This window comes from Dromiciops gliroides, chromosome 4 (genome assembly GCF_019393635.1).
Source record: "Dromiciops gliroides isolate mDroGli1 chromosome 4, mDroGli1.pri, whole genome shotgun sequence".
Classification (NCBI taxonomy): domain Eukaryota; kingdom Metazoa; phylum Chordata; class Mammalia; order Microbiotheria; family Microbiotheriidae; genus Dromiciops; species Dromiciops gliroides.
Window position 1 is genome coordinate 48,114,999 of NC_057864.1, and position 19,468 is coordinate 48,134,466.

A 19,468-nucleotide genomic window follows, 5' to 3' on the forward strand; every position below is an offset into this window, starting at 1 on the left:
ATTTCTATGATTCAGCAATTATAAAGTAGGTTTTCTTAAGCTCTGTGTGGAAATACCCACTTGAGCACTTAAGCAGGTATTTTGGAAACAGGTACATAGATGAAAGGTAATATGTACACCTGCACAATGCCACAGAATTTCAATGCAGAGTAAAAGTCCAGGCCCTGCATTGTCAAAGGACAAAGCAGGATGAATTATGACCACCTACAGATTTATTGTAATAATGGATATCTCCATGAAAACATGCTTCCCTGGGCATAGCCTTTTGAGGGTGCCAGGGTCATCTCCATAGCTCAAAATACAGAAACAGAACTTCAGAGGAAAGAAACATACAAGGAATGATAGGTGAATCTGCCTAACCGATTTCTCTTGGCTCTCTAGAACAAACCCTTGAAGGGGACAGAATTATCCTTTCTTGAAAAAAGTAACTCACAGATTATTCTTTCTCAACTTGAAAGGGAACCAAAGGCAAAAGTAGTTTGAAAAGAGAGAGGTGTGATGAAAACTGTTCAAACCACTGGGTCTATGACAAACACAATCTACTCCAAGCACTTGCCGCATTACAACTCCAAAACTTCAACAATTATCAGCTTGATGCCATTTTATAAAATATATGGGTATGTGAGGGGGAGAAGAAATACTATTTGCAAATATTTATATTGCAACTTCATTGTAATTGTATTGGACAAGATGTCTAACAATTACTATTAGAGACTGATTACAAATACAACATACCAATAACAATTTTGAAAATATATTTTTATTAAAATCACTTATATGTTATTTAATGCAACCAAGTAAATAGATCTTTGAAGATAAGTCCTTTAAATAGTGCTCAGAATATCTCTCTTAATCTTTCTATTTCACTGTCATTATAAGAAGAATCTATACTAGGACTACATTCTGATTTTCTTTTTTTTCTTTTTCTCATTTTCTTTTCCCTTTATTCATTCTTTTGTTCTGGACCCATGGTTTCATCCATGGAAGATATTCCTGGTATGGCCTCCCATTACCAATATAAATCAGCAACTGTTCTGAAACCTAGTCTTAGACAGTTGAAAAGCTTCCTAAGTGCCTCAGAGCCAGAGAATGGACCCTAGCAGCCCATCTGGTCCAGATTTGCAAAAAGGCCTCCCTTCTAGATCATACCTGATAAGTGACTATCCAGCCTATATCATGAGTGGGACCTGAATCAGGTCATGATTACTGGAAGTGTCTAACCACTAAGCTTCCTACCTCTCAAATATGTCTTCTACCCCAAAGAAAGCAAAAGGAAAGAGGAACAATCACTAAAAAAGCACTAATTTTGTTAGAAAAATCTTGAAAGAAACCTATGCCCACTCTTACCTCCCAAGAAAAACTCTCCAATGTAAAATATCTGGCAAGTGAACATCTAACCTTTGCTTATATACCTCAAGTGCGAGGAAAAAAAGCACGACCTTCTTGTAGTTATATCATTTGAACTTTAAGGCAAAGAGTCAATTATTGATTAGATCAGTGGTTCCCAAGATCCCTTTATAGTCTTAAAACTATGTAGGCTGTATCTATTGATATATACTATTTTAAAAATTAACATATCTGAGTATTATTATAAAAACTGTTTTCACTTCCCAGGCCTCCTGAGTCTTGGGGACCATTAGGGGTGCCCAGGCCATGTTTTGAGAACCACTGGATTAGACTGGTAGAAGCCAGGTCACATAACAGGTACTTAGAAATTGCTTATACATACTGCAGCTTCATAAACACAATATTTGTGTATGCCCACTTTATAAGAGACAAACACTATAAACAAATCCAAAAGTGAATTCTCTTTGCTTTTTTTCCTACTTATGCCAAACAAAAAACTCTTACAGATATTCTCACTTCTACTTTTTACTAATGTATGTAGAAATGAGAATGTTGGAAGAATCCAAATTTCTGAGAAAAAGCATAAACCAGATGTAGGCTATACATCAACTTTGTGATAAATGTGAGGGTGGGGGCAGGTGGGAGGGGGACCCCCTAGATATGCGATTGAAATTCTCTAACCTGTCAATTTTGATTACACAAAGCCTGAAACCTTTCCCACAAATGAGACCAATAAAGACATAATTGAGAAGAGAAACAGTAGAATAGGAAAATCTATTTACATCAAACATTAATGACAAAAATCTGATACCCAAAATATTACTAAAATCAATGGTCTGGAAAAATGAAACAAACACAAAAGACCAACATATATACAGAACTGAGGCAAATATAACAACTCAAGAAACATTCCCTAACAGACAAGTGGTTACACAGGACATGAACAGTTTTCATATAACTGCATATTGTAAATGACCACAAGAAAACATTCTCCATATAACTAATGGTAGGAGAACAGAAAAATAAAACAACTCTGAGGTTTCGCTTCACACAAGGCAAATTATCAAAGATGATAAAAAAATGGGAATATTCAATGTTAGAGGCTTGTGAAAAAATAGGCATACTGGTGCAATGCTGATGGAGCTGTGAACTGGTCCAGATATTTGGGATGTAAATTTGGAATTACACAAGAAAAGTGATTAAACTGTCCTGGTGCCTGTGACTTTCCCACATTCCTGTCAGATGCTGGACTTTAATCTGAGTTTTTCCTGGCTGGCCTTCTGTCCAATACCACACACCAACTCCTCATAAATACAGAAGGTGGGCATTGGTTTGGGCCTGCCTGGAGATGATAATCATTTCCCCTAAATTTGGGCTGGTGAATAGGTATGGAATATACACAATTTTTTACCTTTGTGTCATAATTTTGAAGGCATCTGGGAGGTAGCAATCTGTATTCTCCATCTGGAAAGGGTCTGCATCACAAATCTTATCATCAGTTCGTCCATAGTTAGCGCTTTCGATCATGATGACATCACTTCCTGGACATCGGAGGTCGATGGAGTAACCCTCACAGGACAATTCTCGTCTAACTAATCCAAATGGCAGTGCTGCACGGCTGAAACCTATATAAGAAATGGAGGGGGTTTAAAATTTACGAAGGATTCTCAAGGGGTTTGCACTACTGCCACATGGTAGATCTCTAATAACTAGAAATTACGCACATACAAAAATGCAGATTTGCTTTGGAAATAATAATGGTATCTGACACTAAAGTATTTGAAGCTCTGTAAATACTTTAACTCATTTAAGTCACACAACAACCCTGTGAGATGGACTTACTTATGGTAATATGATAACCCTATAAGCAATAAGGTATTATTATCCCCATTTTACAAATGAGAAAACTAAATCTCAGAGAGGTTATGACTTGCCTAAGGTCACATAGCAAGCAGGTATGAGAGACTCAATTCTGAAACCAGACCAATCCCTCTATCCATTAGGAATATAGATAAATAAGACTGTGGGCTAACGTTTCTAGAAAAGCAGTGGATTTCAAAGTTGGTAAACATGAGTAAAATTAATAGTTAACATTATATAAGTCTAGAAGGTTTTCAAAGCAATTTACGCATTCAGGATTGTCAGAGAAGTCTCAGTACAGTTTTAATCTATTAAAATTTAAGACTAAGATTTTCAGGACACTCTATTGTCTCCTTTGGTCCACAACTCAACCCTGGAAGGTTCTTATCCTCATCTTACAGATGAGAAAATTCATACTGAAAAAGGTTAAGTGACTTATGCAGGGTAATAGCTAGTAAGTATCTGAGTCCACATCTCTATACAACTCTCTCTCAGAACTGTCTTCTAACTTCCTTAGTGTCCTTAAGAAGACACAGAAACCATCTTATTCAAGTCTACTATAAATCATTATATTTAATGTAGTAAGTGTTAAAGGAGAAGGAACAGTTTTCAAATGTGCTTACTTTACCTAATAAGATACACGATGCTATGTAACTGTCATGTCTGCTACAAGAACGTATATAATGTGTACAAATCATATATAAAATATTTACTATGTTGGCCATCTGCATTATCAGTGAAAGTTCCCTCTCAATGTATGAATGCATACATATACACATAAATATATGTGTGTATGTGTATATAAAGACAGACAGACAGACAGACACCCTCTCCCTCTAGTTCAGGGAACAATAAGCAGCCCATTTTGGCTGAAATGTAGAGTGGATCAAAGGGAGTCATGTGAATTTGATCTAAATGGTACCACTTGGGAAAGAATACTGACTATAATAAAGTCAGAGTGCTGGGCTCACATAAACCTCTGGTGCTTAACATTGGCATGGCCAAGTCATTGAGCCTCACTTGATTATTGTTTCCTTATCTGTAAAATGAGGGCTTCTGACTAGATCCAAGCTTCCTAAACATTGGGTCTAAATTAGGGCTTCTTAAACTTTTGCCCGAGAAATTTTTACACGATCCTGCAAATATAGGTATATAAAATAGGTATACATAACCTTTTACTGTTGCCAAATTTTTCGAAACCCTGACATTCAGTTATGTGAACCTATAGGGGGTCATGACCCACAGTTTAAGAAGCTTCAGACTATGTGACCTTTAAGATCACTTCCAGTTCCATATCTATGATCCTAGAAGACTTTGCAGTGCTTTAAATATTAATATTAAAAATGTGTTTGATCCTTGAGGCAATTCAGTTAAAATAAGGTGAAAATACTCATTTGGGGGCAGCTAGATGGTGCAGTGGATAAAGCACTGGCCCTGGATTCAGGGCCTCAGACACTAGACACTTACTAGCTGTGTGACCCTGGGCAAGTCACTTAACCCCAACTGCCTCACCAAAAAAAAAAACATATATATATATATATACTCACTTAAATATATTACTTCCTCTCATTAATATTTCCCCAAACTCTGTTATATTACTAATGACCATATAGATGCATTATATATGCTTCCTTACATGTTGGGGATTTTTTTGGTTTGTTTTTATTTTGGTTGTCGCTGGTTTTAGAGGAGGCTTTTTTGATTTTGTAGTCTTACTCTCCAGCAAAGTGCCTGGTATACAGGAAGCACTTAATAAATGCTTATTTATTTGGTTGGATTGGATTGCTCCTTGTTAAGAGAAAAACTAGTTCTTGTAAAAATGGGAACAAAAAAATCACAACCTAAAAATTGAGTGATATGATTTCAAGTAGCCACTGGAAACGGTCGATGACCAGCCTGACCACCCTGAAAAACAAATCCCAACGGTAAGACTAGAAGCTGTGTGCAGGAGGTACTAAGATTTGTGGGTAACACTTACAGCCAGCAGAATGTTTACATTGTTTAAATAATACATTATGCTTTAAATATGCAAGCTTCCCTTGATGAAGTACAGCAGTATCCCAACATCTCCAACTGTGTCAATAATCAGTGAATTATGCCTACCTATTCAAACCAGAACGTACCCTAAACATTCTGTTGCCTGTCACAAGGCTATAAGGATTAAAATCCTGCAGTTTGCATGGTTAAAGTTGGTATATAATGACTGTAAAGAAAAACAAACAAACAAAAACTCCACAATAATCATAAGGAAGCCTGGATTACAATAACTGAAAAAAAAAAATCTCTCAGGAGCAGAGTCAGAATTTTCTACTAAAAACTTTCATTTAATTTCTGAATCTCTTGCACAGGAGAGTTAGGTGTAGATGGGGTGAAATGTGTCTAGTTATTAAAAGTGACTTTGAGTAAGGAAAAGCAAGATTCAGTGATGGATTCCAGCATTTACCAGCAGCATGCCCATCCATGCCCATCAACCATAGCCTAACTTCAGTGAGCCTACAGGAGGTGTCTCAGATTGATCTTCCATGTTATTGGATTACTTTCAATCTCACAATTTGTGACAGAGTGAGTCATAATCCACAATGGAGCCCTCCCTCCTTCCCCCAACATACATACACTCACCATTCACCCCCATCCTCCCACACACAGTTCCTTAGAATATTCTACATACAAATCACATTAATGCTCTGCAGTTCTGAACCACAGCAACAAGTTAAAGATAGAGCGAAGACTATGCCCTGCCTTCAGGTTAGATTTCAGTCATTATTTAAACATAGTTTCTGCCTTTGTGAGGGCATGCAGTACATAGCTGATTACTCAGCCCAGATGACTATCAGCAGAACGAGTTTCTTCTGGAAGGCATACCTAAGGTATCAGCACCTATGGTGTCCTCCTCATATGAAGAGGCAGGAGCTGACACAGTCAAGGGAAACAGCAAGAGGTTTAGATAGTAAAGCTTCCCATATATTGAATGCAAAGTTGTACAAATGAATCCAAAGGGCCCTCCTCCCTAAATTAGAAGTCTTCTAACAATATTTATGCTAAACACAATGTGTAATCTATTTCAACAAGTTGGAGTAGGTGAAGGTGGGATGAAGCATCCTAAATAGGCAAAATGTAATCCAATCCATCTTACAACCTTGACAATCGAAGAAAGAACTGGTGGGATGCCCTATGAGCAAAAAAATCAATATTGTCGGTTTATACTGTGCAAATTCAAATGCTGCCAAATAGCAGTGCTTAGGGTAAAATCAACTGTTTTGCTCCATTTTTCCCTCTCTGAACAAATTATTTTGAAAACAGTTTTTTTTCTCCCTAAGCTATAAAATGTCAAGCAATAACTCCCCATGCTTTAGGCAAGTGATTGGAATAAATACCTCTTGGCAACAGGTACAGTGACTTAGGCCTGGAAAAATATTTTCACATTCAAAAAAAGATAACTCTTAATAAGCAGATTTAGTGCTACAGGATGGAAAACTGAAAGGCATGCATCTGAATGCTAGTGCCTAGATTGGGCTTCATTTCATAAATGAATACACTGGCTCTGTTGATAATTGCTGTTGTCAGTAGCAACTTCATGCTATCTGATAGAGTTTCAACCACTCCCTTCTGAGCCAGAAGGGGGTCTCCAATTCAGTCCACTATTCCTACATTACCCTCCAAGTTGCTTCTTCATTAGGCAGCCATTTGAAAACAATACCCAACTTTTCTCGTGTTCTTTTTGGCTAATTGTTTCCAGCTGCACCCAGTCATGAATACCACTGCCCATGCTGTCTATGGTCCAAGCTGGTGCTGTGCGCGCTGATTACCAAGGACCTCCATGATACCCAAGCTGTGACTTCAAGTGCAGGCTAAGAATTAACTGAAGCAAGAGTCTATTACTAGCTCTGACATATGCTACCTGATTCATTCCTGTTTATGTATGTTAATCAGATTTCTTTCCTAAAATGGAAATGAGGAAAATATTCAATAAGGAGAGAACATGGTTTCACCCATATTTTGACCACTCAACTTACAAACAAACTTCCCAGGAAATATTTTCATGTTTTACTTATTAAGATTTGGAATTGAGAAGTGAATAAACATTAAGCCTAAAACAATAAAATAAACTAGCTCACTGCTAGATAATCTTGGAGATTTCAATTACTTCCAAGAAATTCTACACATTTCTTAGGCCTGCTGAGTAAAATTTACCAAGTTAAAATATTATATGTTAAATAAAAAGATCTTTGTCAATCTATTAAAAGGATAAAGAGTTTAAGCTACAAGTTGTTACTGTGCCAAAGTAAACTTTGTGAATTCTGCAAAATGTTAGAAAGAAAATTTATTTTACATATGCCACGTTCTGCCCCATTTACCACCCGGTTGTTTTATTTTACTAGCTTAGTTCTATTTAAGAAATCACTTGTCTTTAAAGGATAATAACCCAAATTAATCAAACTGCAAAGAGCCTAATATTCTTTCGTGCCCACTAGCACATAATTCTTTAAAACTGTCATTATCTAGGAGAGTGAACAAATTCTGACATATGGAGACAAAGAAACTACTTCCACTGTCTAACTTACTTCTATACAGAAAAAAGAAAGCAGAAAGTGTGATTTGTTAGGCTAAATACATTAGTAATATCAATGCAAAAATGCTTGAGCACAGAAACCTAGGTTACAATTCTTATAGAAATATTAGACTTGTTCCAAAGAAAATAAACCAACCTATTTAACGCATTTAAGACATCCTGACATTAATTTCAGTTCTAATGGAATACTTCGGAGAAAAAAGATACTTCAAAAAAGCAGAATGTTAACAGTATTACCTTTAACAATTCCATTTGCCAGTCAAGTCCCCATACAAAACACAAAGATATGGTTGGTTCCCAAATCACACTATGAATGAATGCATGTATGTATGTAGGTACATGTATGTATGTAAGTATGAACTAACAACAGCAAAGTCCAAGTTCCACAGACAGACAAAAAATGCCAAACCTTCTGAATCTTTTTTTAAAATCTAAGATTAAAAAAAAAAAACCCACAGCAAAGAATGCCATCAACTGAAAATTACTGAAAATTATACCTAAGTTTCAGAATTGCCTCTAGGAAGTTATACAGAAAACCTTTCAGACTCTGTGATGCCCCACAGGGTAATAAAGTGGGCAGCAAACCCTGACCATTACATGCCGTTTAGTAGAGACAAGGAAGCATTTCCCATGTGCACTACCCTAACTTCATACTCTAAGAAACATGTACACACGTGTGCATGCGCGCGCACACACACACCCCCCCTCTCTAAAATATCTTGAATTGTACCACATTTAACAGCTACCAACACCAAGCTAGGTGCAATTTAAATGTTGCTATAAAATACTACTGAAGTGCTACTGTTTTGGTTTACATGTCTATCTAACAAGGGCAAGGGCACAGGGTGGACTCCCTCTGATTCTGGGGTCACAACACAAAAATTCATACCCTTATCTAACACTGTCAATCAGTTCCACAAAAACTCCAACCAGAGGAGGAACCTATAGAGCAGCAGAAGTAGATGTAAATGGAAGGTTTGTTCCTGGGCAACCAACATTTTTTTTTTTTTTTTTAGTGAGGCAATTGGGGTTAAGTGACTTGCCCAGGGTCACACAGCTAGTAAGTGTTAAGTGTCTGAGGCCGGATTTGAACTCAGGTCCTCCTGACTCCAGGGCCGGTGCTCTATCCACTGCGCCACCTAGCTGCCCTGCAACCAACATTTTTTAAAAGTACTATGGATCTTAAAGTTTTAACTGGGCTGAGCTGATGGGCTACTCTATCAGCTTTGATATACAAAGGAATAAAAGCGGTAGGGAAAGAGAAGAAAAGGGATGAACAGAAAAACAAAGAAGAGGAGGAGGAGGAAGAGGAAGAGGGAGGAGGAAGCCTGGGATATAGTGGAAAAAGAGGTAGCCTTGGAGTCAGGTAGAGCTGGGTTCAAGTCTCACCTCTGACCTATATGGGCTAAATGGCCTTAAGTCAATCATGGCCCTGTGTGACTATTGCAGAGCAAAGGCTGATCCATATTGGTAGAGTGAGTTTCTTCACTGGGAAATAACAGTGACTCAGAGGCCTGGTTGAGAAGACAAAACAAAAGAAAAAGACAGAAAAAAAAAGAAAGAGATGGGTGGGTGGGGGGGGAGTGCAGCTAGGTGGCGCAGTGGATAAAACATTGGCCCTGGATTCAGGAGAACCTGAGCCCAAATCCAACCTCAGACACTTGACACTTACTAGCTGTGTGACCCTGGGTAAGTCACTTAACCCTCATTGCCCCACCTACCCCACCCCCCCCAAAAAAAAAGAAAGAAGAAAAAGAAAGAGAGAGATTGGCAGGGAGGCAAATTGGGATAGATGCTCAGCAGCCTGGGTTAATAAGAAAAGTATCCAGTTTAAGAGGGTGGAAAAGAGGGTTCTTTCCTCCCCCAAAACCCTGCTTTGAGGGAGCACAGCAACAGAGTAGGAAAAAAAAAAGCCAAGTACAAACTCCCCCCACCCTTACTGCTCCATTCTACAAACATAATTAAGGACCTACTAAGTGCAAGACATACAGCTTAAACATCAAAAATACAAAGACAGAGAAAAGACACAAGATTCTCCCAGAATAACGCATAGTTTTGGAGTTTGGGGGGTTTAGATCTACCTGGGACTTCTCAAGGCAAAGAAGGAAGGAAGAGAAGAAAGAATATTGGTGGTTCTCAAAAAATTCAGGAGCCAAATTCTTATTAGGGTCCTGCTTATAGAGACAAAGCATGGTTTTATAGAAATATGTACTCAACTTTCAGAAATTTTCTAGAAAAATCTTCCAAAGAGAAGCCTATTCAAATTCGGCCCTGGATGCTGGTCTGGGCTGGTCTCTGAAGCTGAAGGATTTGGCTGAGGAGCCAGAGAAGTAATTCATCTAAACAGCTTTCAGGTGTATACTCTGAAGGTTTGCAAAATGCTTTGTATACATTATCTCATTTCATCATAACAAAAATATTGCAAAGTAGGTTTGATTTTTATCCCCATTTTATAGATGAGGAAATTGAGGCAATTACCTAAAATGAACTTTAAAAAAAAATAATAAAACCTCTTAAACAGTCCCGGAGAAGGAAAAAACATCACATCAGAAATGGCTAACAAACAAAGGTTGCCCCCAATCAGTCTCTACTCCCTGCCCCCAACAAAAGTTCTTTAAGGTAAAGAAAGTCCATTAGTAGCGTGCGTCATTAATTTATCATGTGGATAAAATTGGAATAATCCTTACTAATCATTTGATAGAATGTCATAATCCACATTGGTAAACTTTCTAGATGGAGATAAATGATGCACTTCAAATAAAATAATTTTGAAATCCAAATCATTTAAAATGTATTTTAAAATTAAGAAAAGTACTTGTAACAATGAAATATTTTATGTAATTCACAGTATATCTGAAAGAAATTAAACTATTATAAATTCTTTGTCTAATTTGTTTTTAGTAGTGTCCCACTCTTCATGACCCCAGTTGGGGTTCTCTTGGCAAAGATACTGGAGTGGTTTACAACTCATTTTACAGATGAGGAAACTGAGGCAAGCAGGTTTAAGTGACTTGCCCAGGGTCACACAGCTAGTAAATGTCTGAGGCTAGGTTTGAACTCAGGAAGATGAGTCTTTCTGACTCCGGTCTGGCACTCTATGCAATGAGCCACCTAGCTGCTTTAAATTGTAATACTTATCCAAACACTATTAATCAGGATGTGGGGTAACAAGAGACTGAGCCTCTGATTTCATTATTTTATAGAGAACTTCCAGTGAGGATATTTCGTCTACCAAATCAGACTGCCTCGGGCACTGAGGGATTTCAGAGACTTATGTCAGACTTCCAGATCAGAAGCCCAGTTTTCTATCCTTTAAATCATGCTGCCTCTACATGCATATGTCTGGTCTATTCCTATAAATGAATGCTGGTTGAATGGCTATCTGATATAAATCTATGCAACTAGGTGACTATAGCACCCACCTTAGGGCAGAAGATGTGGGTTCAAGTCCCACTTCTGACTCCTCTAGTTGTATGACCTTGGACAAGTCTAAAGTGAGCTTCCTAATCTATAATTCCTTTTCCCAATGATATCATAGATGCCCTTTCTATAAATATTTGGATAACAGGTCCAATATCCAATCCGGATACAGGTGTACTCCTGTCCAGTAAATCCCAAAGGAAATCAGCAAATGCCAGTCTTAGAGAACTGGTGAGGATAAATGGCTCCTACAAGGTCTCTTAGTTCTTAATTGTAGGGCTTTCTCTTTTAATTACTTCTCATCTATCTTACATTTTTTTTTGTTTTTGTTTTTTTGTCGTTTGTTTTTTTTTTAATCTATCTCACATACTGTTTGCTTTGTATGTATTTGTTTTTGTGTTATCTCCCCCTTTAGATAATAAGCTCTAGGAGGGCAGGGACTGTCTTTGACCTTTTTTTGTATCCTCAGTGCTTATCAGTGCCCAGCACATAGTAGGTACTCAAAAACATTTACTGAACTCAATCAAACTGAATAACTGAGTGGGTCCTGTCTTCAGGGCCCTCATTCTTTCCAAGATGCCCCAAAGCCTCTTTCACAGAAATATTTGCATCCTGGCTGACATGTGAGCAAAAGAAAACAAAACCTAATTCCACCTCCTAGGCCCATGACTGAAGTATTATATTCCAGTCTCAATTTCAAAGTTGTTGGTTTTTCCCCCCCTTCAGCTCAAGGGATTATTTTTTAAAATATATTTACACATATAAACACTAATGAAACACAGTCTTGTAAAGTTGTGCAATATGAACCTCAGTGTTTATTAATGAAAATGCTGGTCCTTTCTCCTCCAAGTCCCTTAGGATTTGCTCGGGGGAGGAGCCAAACAGCAGCAGCCCACAAAAGCTGGGAGGCTTCTTCACCTGGCCTGGTGACTGGGGCCCACCTCTGCTGGAGAAAGGATTCCATTCCTTTCTTGTCACTGCCTTAGTGTCTGAGGCATAAAACTAATTAGGGGTGGAGACCTCATTTAAATTATTCCCCAGGCACCTCTCCCAGATCCAAGAGGGTCAAAACCTGGCTTCCCAGGCATTCTGTTAAAGTCTAGTTGTTCTTAAAAAGAACCATAAAGCAAAAAAGCAATTCACTGCCTTATTTCGAAGGAAGGAAGGAAGGAAGGAAGGAAGGAAGGAAGGAAGGAAGGAAGGAAGGAAGGAAGGAAGGAAGGAAGGAAGGAAGGAAGGAAGGAAGGAAGGAAGGAAGGAAGGAAGGAAGGAAGGAAGGAAGGAAGGAAGGAAGGAAGGAAGGAAGGAAGGAAGGAAGGAAGGAAGGAAGGAAGGAAGGAAGGAAGGAAGGAAGGAAGGAAGGAAGGAAGGAAGGAAGGAAGGAAGGAAGGAAGGAAGGAAGGAAGAAAGGGGGCCTGCCCAATGAAGGCATCTGTCTAGAAGGGTGCCAATTAATAGGGACTCCATTGCTTATTTGAGTTAACAACATTGAAACTGCCCTGAAACCACCCACTCATTTCTCTCAACCAAATGGCAATCCAAAGGTAATGACACTCAACCGTAGCTGACTCAAAACCAGTGACCTAGAAAGGGGAAGTTCTCAAACCCAACACCAATTCCCAGGGCTCTTGGTGTTTTCACTTCAGGTTTCAAGGGGAATCCAAACTGAAACTCAACAGCCATTCAGGGCTGTGCCTTCTCCTTCCCAAACTGTAATCCCTCAGTTTGATCATTTCTTTTTTTCCTACACACAAAAAAAGGGAATTTTCCTCTTCCTAGACCTCCTCAAAAATCAATGTTCTTGGAGCAGCTAGGTGGCGCAGTGGATAGAGCACCGGCCCTGGAGTCAGGAGGACCTGAGTTCAAATCCGGTCTCTAACACTTAACACTTACTAGCTGTGTGACCCTGGGCAAGTCACTTAACCCCAATTGCCTCACTAAAAAAAAAAAAAAAAGAAAGAAAGAAAAGAAAAACAAAAATCAATGTCCTTCTAAAAGCTACAATGTGAAAGATTTGGGAATGTCTGCTACCCTGAGCTGTTATCTGCATTCCTACTTAATGTAATCCCAAAGCCAGGAAAAAAAAAAAAATTCTGTATTCTATATGACCCATACATGTCAGAGGTAAGACTTGAACCCAGGTCCCACTCAAAGGCCACCTCCTTTGCCCAAGCTGCCAGTTCTTCTTTGTTTTTTGATTCTTCCCTTCTCTCCTCTTACCATCTCTTCTCTCTCCCTTTTAATCATTTGTGTGTCAAGCCTCCATACCTATTTATCTGGATTCTGGTGGAGAGGATTAGGAAGGCTCTTCTAACAAAAATCCAGGCAAGACTCCTTTACACTGACCCCTGAACCTCTTTCTCACATCTAACTGACAATTCAATGCAACTTAATAAATGTTAAGCTCCTTCTGTTTGTATAGTACCTGATACCTAGTAAGTGCTTAATAAATGTTTGTTGATGATCATGCACAAGTGGCATTATAAAGATTAGTGATATAAAAGCCAGATCAGAGGATCACAGATTGAGCACTGTAGGCAACCTCAACATTTTGAGTTCACTTCACACAAACCTTCACTTTTACAGCTACAGAAACTGTGACCCAAACGTATTTCGAATGGAAGCGGTTGCTGCCCTAGGAGTGCATGATGCTATTGGATTTGGGAGTTCTGGGCAGCAGCAGGGCTACAGCTGATCAGGAGTCCATACCACATCCAACATTAATGTGGTGAGGTGAGCACCCAGCACCAGAGGAGCATCCAACCTGCCCATCGAAGAGTGAACTGGCCCAGAGTTAGGGTAAAAAAAGCAAGTCAGGGCTTTAAAGCTTTTAATACCCATTGGTATTGGGATCTACACTGAATTTCCAGCCTGGGAGAGATAGGCAGACCTAGTCTCTCTTCCTTCCCCACCAACACCACCCCGCCGCATCCCCCCCTCAAAAGAAAAAGGAAAGAAAGAATTATTTCATCTCCACACCTGTTTTCCCAGTATCTAGCACAGTGCTGGGGTTAGAGAATAGACTTAGTCAATACTTGGTGAATGAATGATTGTTTGCCTGAGTTTACAAAGGTGGTAAGAAGCAGAGATCCCATTTGAATCTGATTACACATTTATGCCTTTCTGCTTAAAAAGACAGAATGTGAGGGATAGAGTACTGGCCCTTAAGCTTGTAGGTAGGTATTATGAAGAATTCTGTATGCAACACCAAATAATACATAATCTGAATGACAGAGGTTGTTTGTCCTTTGTTCTGCAAGAGGACCATGACATCTTGCAGTGAATTGGATTTAAGTGAGGGAGGGCTGTGCAAGGTCACCAACCTCACTCTCTCCTCCACAGCCATGTGGGTCCAGTCGCAAGATAAACAGGATAACTGGAGATGGCCTCAGATGTTTAAGGCAAATGGGGTTAAGTGACTTGCCCAGGGTCACACAGCTGGTAAGTGTCTGAGTTGATATTTGAACTCAGGTCCTCTTGACTCCAAGGCCAATGCTCTATCCACTGCAACACCAAAGAGACTGAATGAAGGGGATTGGGTTGGATAAGAGCAGCCTTCATGAATAGGATTCTGAAAGCTGGGGGCCTGAGAGGGGCAATCTAGGAATAATGAAAATGGAACAAAAATAGCATTAGGGGTTGTAAAGTTGAGGGCAGAGGGAAAGTAGTTTGCTTTCATCTGAGCAGAGCATACATGAAGAAAGATTTTTGGAAGCAAAGTTTAGCTTATTTTCCTCTAAATCTACAACTTGACACACGTCTATACTAAAGCTCATCGGTAATGCTGTGTCCCTTTCATTCAATCTTCATGAGGTCTTCCTGTAGTTTACTGCTAACAGCCTTAACATTGCACCCCCCCCCTATAGATCATTAATAAAAAGAGTGAATCAAATTAATTCTAGCTCTGATCACTTGGGGATTTCTCTGTTTGCACTTCTCAAGCCAGAAGCCCTTATTCTCCTCTACCCCATTCTTTTCTATTCTTAATCCATTTTCCACTCTAGGAAAATATAACTTCTCACTCCATGTCCCCTCAACCTCCATTACAAGGAAGCCCAGGCATTTCAATAGATTTTCAGAACCTTTGTGAAAATATAACTAACATAAGGACCAATTAGCTATAAGAGAAGAAAGGGAGTCAGTGGAAGGAAGAATTGAGTTCTTGATTTGTGTCCTATTTTCTAAATAACTGAAAAATCATAGGATCATTGAATTTATAACTAGAAGTTAGATCCTTAAGCTATTTTTCATTTAAACCCTTACTGAAAATCAAATGTATTAGCACACTTTAATTCCAGTATCCTGAAACAAGTATTTCCTTGGTGATTCAGTCATCATTCTAAACATCCATTTTTGTGCAATAATTTAGATGTAAGCACCAAAAATTCTAAAATGAGTCTGCAAGGAACCTGGGGCATACTCTGTAAGTAGCTTTTAAGATTAAATTAGTCAGGTCTAGAACATCCTGTCCACTTACGGCTATTTATTCTGACTCTGACCTTCTTCAAAAGATAAGCTCTAAGTAGAAATATCTACCTTCTAAGGAAAGACTAAAGCAAATAATTCTTTTAATCTTTAGCTCATCTCCTTGAACATCACCATGCTTCCCATAATCCTGCTGATCCTCCACTTAGCTTCTTACATTTTTTTTCTTAAAAAAGATTTTTTTAATTTTAGAATAAAATATAGCTTAGAAATACTTTGCAAAGTATTACTTAAATTTAATCACTGCCTGACTAATTTCCAGTTGACGAGAGACTTTACACACCTGTTTGGCTTCCCTCTTTCTCTCAGTTGGGCAATCTTGCCACTTAGAGTACCTTTTTTTAGGTTTCAAATGATCCATACTGGAGTTCAGTCTGAACGCCATTTTTAAACCTGCCACTTGAATTTCCCCTGGAGTTTCAGTAAGGTGTTTTAAATAAATCCTCAGGTTTCTTGGATTTACTTGTCTTTTAGACTGCTTTTCCCCATTATGTGGCTATTTAAATAAAGCCCACAATACCAAAATACTAATAGTGGGGGGGAGGAAGAAATAGGTAACATCAAGGATGAGGACTCATAGAGTATAATAAATCACCGATAACCTTGCTGGACCTGATTTCACTTGTGGAGGTAACTCTCAAATGAAGAAATACCTACCACTACAAGTTGGCACCTTCTCTGCAATTTATAGTACCAGACAGTTGTCTGCATGAAAGGTCAAGCAGCTCACCCAGGGTTATAGTCAATATGTTGTAGAGACAGAACTCGAAACAAGGATCTCTCTGGCTTCAAAGACAGTTTGGGAACCACTTTACCACAATGGCTCGCCATTATTATTAATGTCAATAGTATGTCAAGAAATGATCCTTCTGAACGGGCAGGGGAAATGTTACTAATAACAATAATAGCATTTTATATAGTGCTTTAAAGTTAGCCAAGTGCTTTACAAATATTATCTAATCTTTACAACCACCCTAAAAGTTGGCGCTATTGTATCCCCATTTACAGAGGGAAAATTGAAGCAGATAAAGGTAAGGTGACTTTTCTTTCCCAGGGTCATACTACTGAAAAGCATCTGAGGCTGTATTTGAACTCAAGACTTCCTGACTCTGGGCCGAGCACTCTATCTCCTCTGCCACTTAGTGGCCAATAACAAGGAATCTCAAAATTGGACGTGGCCCCCGAGACAATCAAGCCCAACCTATTCCTGAACAAGAATCCGCTCTTCACCCTACATACCCAACAAGAGGACAAACCTGCCTTCGCTTGATGTTTTCCAGCAAGGAGGTAGCCACCTCCTTCCTAAGGCAATCCGTTCCACTCTAGGTAAGCTCTTATTTTTCCTAAGTTTTTCCTTAAATCAAACTAAAAAAGCCTCTCTGCAAGCAAGTCTCTTCTTCTCAAGGCTAAATACACCAAGTTCCTCCAAGCAACCCTCATATTTGCCATGAACTTGAGGGTCTTCATGTTATAATGACTGTCCATCCATCCTGGAATGTTATAAGCCCACCCATTATCCACCTACCCCTGGGGCTGTCCTTTTTTTTTTTTTTTGGCAGGGCAATTGGGGTTAAGTGACTTGCCCAGGGTCACACAGCTAGAAAGTGTTAAGTGTCTGAGGCTGGATTTGAACTCAGGTCCTCCTGAATCCAGGGCTGGTGCCCTATCCACTGAGCCATCTAGCTGCCCCACCTGGGGCTGTCCTTAACAAGACTCACACCTCTGTGTTCCTGGGCACCTTGACTCTTATTACTGCTAAAGACTGCACTATATGTTGAGTCCAGTTTGGATGCTGCTTGCTGGGTATGTGTCTACTAAATCTACAGGTATTTATCATTGTCAAGAAGATATTAAAAACCTCCAAGTGAAATCTGCCCCAGAGTGGCAGAAAAAGTGGTGATCAAGTAGGCCAAAAAAAAAACTAACCTTCTCTTCTGGATGAAAAGAAGTAAAGAAAATCTGTATGTATAATGAGAGCAGAGAAATTCTGTTAAGATCTTTATTATATTTTCTTGAGGGGTTGGAATAAGAAAAACTGATTAGGGAAGATAATTTTATTTAAAAGACTTTTCTAAGGCAGCGATATCTTCTCAAAACAGTATATAAAATAGATATAATCCATGGAGTAAATTCAATTTGCTTTATTTTAAGTCAAGTCAGTTCAGGTCAACAAGCATTTATTAAAGGCCTTCTATGTGCCATACACTGTGCCAAGCACTAGGAATACTAGGAAATGCCCAAAGCAGCCCATGCTCTTGAAAATCTCACAGTCTAAGAGGGGAGAAGACATGCAAACCGCTATGTTCAAACAAGACAGGGCAGCTGGGTGGCACAATGGATAGAGCATTGGTTTGGAATCAGGAAGAGTCATCTTCCGGAATTGAAATCTGGCCTCAGACACTAGCTGTATGACCCCGGGGAAGTCACTTCACCCTGTTTGCCTCAGTTTCTTCATTTGTAAAGTCAACTGGAGAAGGAAATGGCAAACCACTCCAGTATCTTTGCCAAGAAAACCTGAAATAGGGTCACAAAGAGTTGGAAGGGACTAGACTGAACAAAAAACAAACAAACAAACAAGAAATATACAGGATAAACTGGAGATAACCTTAGAGGAAAGATACCAAGATTAAAGAAGGGGTCTGGGTAAGTCCAGGAACGCTTTTGATAGAAAGTGAGATTTTAGCAGGGACTACCAAGCATTAAAGGTCTGTTGTGTGCAGATCATTGTACCAGGTGAGGAGAAGACACCAAGTTTAAATAAGACATGCTCTTTGCCCTCACAGACTAATACCTGAAGATTTTCATCTAGAATAATTAATGCTGATGATAATTATAAAAATAATGACTTATAATTATATCATGGACACTATATATACGTGTGTATAGTACTTCAAGGTTTACAAAATTCTTTAGATAGATATTTAAGATAATCTATTTCCAACCCCCTTAAGTCTCTATAAGCTATAACGTCATTTATTCGGTAAAAAGTCAATGAAACATTTATGAAGTAGCTACTATGTGCCAGGCACTGTGCCTGGGAAATTGGAGGATTAGACTTTACCTCTAAGGTCCTTTCCATGTCCAAATACAATGACCCTATACTTATAAATTCTAAGAAACAACAGGGAGTGTTAGTCATAGACACATTCTAGATCAACATATATACAGGTGATCAGAAAGGTTTCATGCTGTTATCACTTCCACCACCTTTGCACTTAACCTTACCTTTAACTCTCTTTACTATCAAAAACAACAACACATTGTTACAGAACTTAGAGGTTTGCAAACCAAGGAATCAATTGTCTAGGCTTCACTACAGATTGGCAAAGCAGATAAAGACTCACATATCTGACTGACCTTCACCCCACACTGTGATATGTAGACCAGAGATCCCTTATTTAAAGCAGGTGGGTATCTTCATTTTTATGTAACCCAAGCCCCTCATTTTAAAGTTAAAGAAACTGGGTAGATGTAACACAAAAGTAATGTGATTCATCCAAAAATTCATACAAATAAAGAGCAGCAGCAGCAGCAGCAGCATTTTCCTCCTCAGTCTTCTGATTAAAAACCCAGCATTCTTTCTGGGGAACCATGCCGATGAGCTCTCAAGGCAGACCCCTACTCTTTTTTAAAGCTGTAATTGTTAGGAAGGTTTTCCTTCCACAGAACAAACATCTGCTTTTCTTAACAGCTTTTACCCACTGTTCTTAGTTCTTTTGCCCTCTGGGGCCAAGCAAGTCTAAACCCATTTCTACATCAGAGTTCTTCAAAGAATTGCAAACAGTT

General features: G+C 38.9%; 1 protein-coding gene across 38 annotated transcripts in view; it reads right to left on the reverse strand.

Annotated features, from left to right (window-relative positions):
- ADGRL2 (adhesion G protein-coupled receptor L2) overlaps positions 1-19,468 on the reverse strand; it is an 869,983-nt gene that overhangs the window by 103,487 nt on the left and 747,028 nt on the right. For all 38 annotated transcript variants that reach the window (XM_044001737.1, XM_044001738.1, XM_044001736.1 and 35 more), the window contains one exon: positions 2,759-2,972. In XM_044001737.1, coding sequence (XP_043857672.1) covers positions 2,759-2,972 — 214 coding nt within the window. The remainder of the gene's footprint in view (positions 1-2,758; positions 2,973-19,468) is intronic.